This window comes from Chaetodon trifascialis, chromosome 1 (assembly GCF_039877785.1).
Source record: "Chaetodon trifascialis isolate fChaTrf1 chromosome 1, fChaTrf1.hap1, whole genome shotgun sequence".
NCBI classification, from domain to species: Eukaryota; Metazoa; Chordata; class Actinopteri; order Chaetodontiformes; family Chaetodontidae; genus Chaetodon; species Chaetodon trifascialis.
The window spans coordinates 13,553,883-13,558,121 of record NC_092056.1 but is presented as its reverse complement, the minus strand read 5'-3'; the positions used below and the strand labels follow the sequence as shown (position 1 = coordinate 13,558,121).

The following is a 4,239-nucleotide window of genomic DNA, read 5'->3' as shown; positions in this document are numbered from 1 at the left end:
CTACCTAACCCACTGCATCAAGGTTCATAGACATTGTCTGGGCTCAGAGCAACTCTGAGCTACAGAGAACTAAATCGATAGCACACGTGTGTTCCCAGGATCCCCTTTCAGTCTTTCACCTCCCTTGCTACTTCAAGGGACTGTGCAAATATGCATTTTGCTCAGTAAAAGAATTTGATAGTAACTGTTTAAACTGGATCATGTCCATCTGCAAAGAGCTCAGAAAGTCTTTTGGAAAAAATGCAATGCACCTGAACTCGACATTACAATCCTGAGAGATACAGTTTTACAGACCTGTGTCATGTGGTTGCATTGCTGTGCAAAATAGTAAAATTCTGGCTTGAACGACTGAACAAGCTGTATTAAATGCCTGCTTGCCTACTTGTAGTAAGGTGTGGCTCCAGAGCAGGGACTTCTCTGCTGCCTGCGGACAGCACAGATGGAGTAAGGTTTGGGCTGCAAGGTCATGCCCAGTTTGGGAGTGAGAGTGGGAACGGTTCCAAGAGGGAACTGAAGATGAAACCTCTGCAACAGTGTGGTGAAAAAGAGGAACATCTCCATCCTAGCCAGCTGTTCACCCAGGCAGTGACGCCTCCCTGGAAAAGAAGATTTTTTTTATTTAGACTCGCTCTGTCATACACACAGGCACAACATGTGGCTGATCTTTGAAGTCCTGAGAAATACAAGTTAAGACTTTGGGGAACACTAAAACTACAGATGAGGAAAAAATATATTTGAATGTGGATGCTGCACCCTGGAGAATCTGTGTAAAATGAACCAGAATGCAACAATTTGCAAGCAAACTGTGTTTACCAACAACAGTGTTCCTGAGCCCATGTACTAATATCCTTTATACAGTCATGTGTTCACAAAGTGGTGAACCTCACTTCATCCTTGCTTGTGAATGACTGAGCCTTTCCAGGATGCCCCTTTCATATCCAATCATGATACTATCACCTGTTACCAATGAACCTGTTTACCTGTGGAATGTTCCAAACAGGTGTTTTAGGAGCATTTCCCAGTCTTTAGTTGCTCCCGTCCCAAAATCAATGAAGTTGATGAGCTAAAACATTAAATATTATTGTCTTTGCACTTTTTTTATTATGTTTTACACAGTGTCCCAAATTTTTTGAAGGCAGAGTTGTAAAATCCTATCCTCTTATAATAAAGGTGCGTTTAGAGTTTAAGAAAGTATGGGGTTGTGTGTATATGTGATGGGTGTTTTATTTTTCCATTTAATGTGAAGGGGAAGTAGATGGCACTCAGAGCAATAAAGGTAAAGGCAGAATTCAGGATATAAGACCTCATTGTCATCAATGCACATTCATGTGTGTCAGCTGTGTTTAAGATCTTTTTTCAGTGGCTCAGCAGCATCTGACTCTGGGGTCACTGCTCATCAGGGAAATACTGTAATTACCTGCCAGTATCACTGATCTAAGAGCCTTAAGTATTCGAGGAAATGCTCTAGATTTTTTAAATGTGATTTATGAAAACAGTTTGTAGGAGAATGGAATACCCACTGACTGGTGACTATCACAGCCCCCATAATTTGGATTGCAAGTGTTGTAAGAGAAACGTAAACATAAAGAGACTAACCCAAGGAAAATGGCAGGAAGGCCTCACGCCTCACAAAGTTGCCATTGCTGTCCAGGAACCTCTCTGGAGAGAAAACACCTGGATCGTTCCAGTACTTCTCATCAAAGTGCACCGAGTAGAGGTTGGTGATCACCGTAGTGCCTTTGGGAATGATGTAGCCATTGACGTTCGCATCCTGTGAGGTGGCACGGAAAATGCCAAGTGGAACAATGTTGCAGAAGCGAAGGATCTCGTGCAGAACAGCCTCCACATAGGGCATCTTCTGCTTGTCCTCCAAAGTGGGTGGCCTCCCATTGGGAAGGACGCTGTCAATCTCCCTGTGTACCCTCTCTTTGCAGGAACAAACAGACACACAATCAGGCATTTATTTGATATTACATACCTATTAAAAATAGAGAAAAACAACAACAAACAGAAGCTCTACTTGTGGTCACACGAAGTAAAATGTTCTATAACTAACCTTGTATGTTGGGGTAGAGAGCCATGTACAGCATGGCCCAGCGCAGGATGTTAGTCGTGGTCTCTGTGCCGGCAATAATGAGCTCACCCACTGAATAGATGAGGTTCTCATAGGAAAAAGAGGAAGTGGGGTCTCCTGTGTTCTGCTCCAACTCATCCAAATAGGCATCAACATAGTGGCGAGGTACATGTGGCACCCTGCCATGTGAGAAACCTTTTATGACCTGCAGTAAGAAGTCATACACCTCAGCAGCATTGCGGAACAGCTTCTGGTGTTTTCCAAAGGGCACATACTCAATCCATGGGAAGGCGTTGTAGAGGAGGGCCCAGCCGCTCACTGCCAGCTCCACGTTCTCACTGAAAATTTCAATCATGTGCTGGAAGTTGCTGTCGTCGTAAGTGAAACGCTGTCCAAAAATGATCAGGTTGGTGATGTTGGACACAGCGTTGGTCACAAGGTGTTTGGGGTTGAAGGGCTTTCCCTTGTGCTCATCAATGGCATCAACAAAGAACATGCACTCCTCTGAGATCTTCCTCTCAAACAGCCGCTGGCCACTGCCGAAGTAACGGAAAGAGTTGCAAGCCAGTTTACGGTGTTCGATCCAGCCTTTGCCATATTTACAATTGAGAAGCCCTTTGGGTGGTGGAGAAAAAAGTAAAACAGAGGAGTTTAATCAGTTATCATTTCGACTGCATGTCAGGTTTGGTTCAAAAGTGGACCAAAGTGCAGAACACACACTCAGAGGCACATGAAGTTGAACACATTTATCGTTAAGTTCTCAGATGAGATGAGATGGCTGGTGATGGCACAGGGACGAGGAGGAATGAAGAAGTGGCCGGTGTAGGAAGCCAAGGTGAGTGGGTTAGTATAGCAGGCAGACAGGCTGGGATCCTGAAGCACAGGAAACAAAGAGCATTAATTCAAGTGGAAGGGCCACGGGAAATCTATCACAATCATTCCAAAAACCAACTGAGCCTGAGAGTGGCCACCATGGTGGCAGATGGCAATGAGTGAGAGGGATTGATATGCTGTGAGCTGATTGTAGACAGGTGTACAGGTGGGCAGGATCCACACGATGAAGCACATACACACAAACACAGACAGACAAGGACATAGTCAACACAGGAATGAGGAACACGGGAAAACACAAGGGCGCGACAGAAGCAAGGCCATGTCCGCTTTACAGCAATTCCATTCTGATAATGTTGCATGAGAGATAGTGTGCACTGCAAGCTTAGCACAGCATCTTACCACCCATTTTGGTCATCTTCTTGAATAAAGGCAGGGATGGCCGATCAGCAAACACCTCGCTCTGATTATAAAGGCATTCCTTGACACAGTCATATCCGTTTAACACCACGGTCAAGATGCCTCCCAGGTCAATACTGAAAATCTGAAAGACACACATTGCAACATGAGCACTGCACTGCTTTTGTCCTCTGCACACATTTTTATGCAAATGAATGCTTTCGTCAAGGAATGTGAGATTTACACCACAATAGCAGGCGTGTTGCAAAATTTCGCTTGTGTGTCAACGTTTAAAAATTCCCTGATATGAAACAGGACAGTGAGTGGATTAAACTGACTCTAAAGCTCTACAGAAATATCCAAGTCTGCACCTACTTAATGCTTAAAAAGTTCCATGTGTCACCAAAAGGAAGTCTGTGTCCTTAAATGTTCTTCTTGGGAGGAGGCTATACTTCTTGGGAGCCCCTGATTTGACATCTCCTCCAAGCAAACGCTATTGCACAGACTGCCAAATGTCAGGGCGAGTCTCTTTTGTTCGTTTTTCCGTGTGTGTGTGTGTGTGTGTGTGTGTGTGTGTGTGTGTGTGTGTGTCACTAAAGTATGAAACCCCTTCTGCAGGGACATGCACCGCGCAGCCTGCAGAGCACTCCCTTAAAAAGCATTGCACTCATAAAAGGCGCTGTCGTCGGACTCGTTACCTGTCCATGAATTTCACTCTGCTTCTTGAGGAAGACGTGCGGCTCAGTGGCCAGAGACAGGATGTTCCCTATCACAGGGATGGGAGATGGACCAGGAGGAAAGCCCGGGGGTCGTCTCTGCTTGACGAGCTGGCGAACCAGTAGCAAAGCGAGGAAGGCGACAGCCAAGCAGCCCACACCGAGCAGAGCCTGTGCGCTCGACACCGGCACCAGAGGCGGCGATTTAATGGAAACCAT

At 45.5% G+C, this 4,239-nt stretch overlaps 1 protein-coding gene across 1 annotated transcript; it reads right to left on the bottom strand.

Annotated features, from left to right (window-relative positions):
• Nucleotides 1-378: 378 nt before the first annotated feature.
• cyp2r1 (cytochrome P450, family 2, subfamily R, polypeptide 1) lies at nucleotides 379-4,239 on the bottom strand. Its single transcript, XM_070965112.1, has 5 exons — nucleotides 4,003-4,239; nucleotides 3,308-3,449; nucleotides 2,057-2,689; nucleotides 1,597-1,926; nucleotides 379-596 (listed from the first exon to the last, which is right to left on the bottom strand). Exons 1-5 carry the CDS (start codon nucleotides 4,237-4,239, stop codon nucleotides 379-381), a joined length of 1,560 nt encoding a protein of 519 aa, XP_070821213.1.

What these genes read in the sequence shown, in the direction of transcription:
- cyp2r1 (XM_070965112.1), bottom strand. Translation starts at nt 4,239, where the DNA reads ATGGTTTCCATTAAATCGCCGCCTCTGGTGCCGGTGTCGAGCGCACAG. An exon ending in AGAGTGAAATTCATGGACAG is followed by an intron (nt 3,450 to 4,002) that starts GTAACGAGTCCG and finishes TGTGTCTTTCAG; the next exon opens with ATTTTCAGTATTGACCTGGG. An exon ending in TCTCTACCCCAACATACAAG is followed by an intron (nt 1,927 to 2,056) that starts GTTAGTTATAGA and finishes GTTCCTGCAAAG; the next exon opens with AGAGGGTACACAGGGAGATT.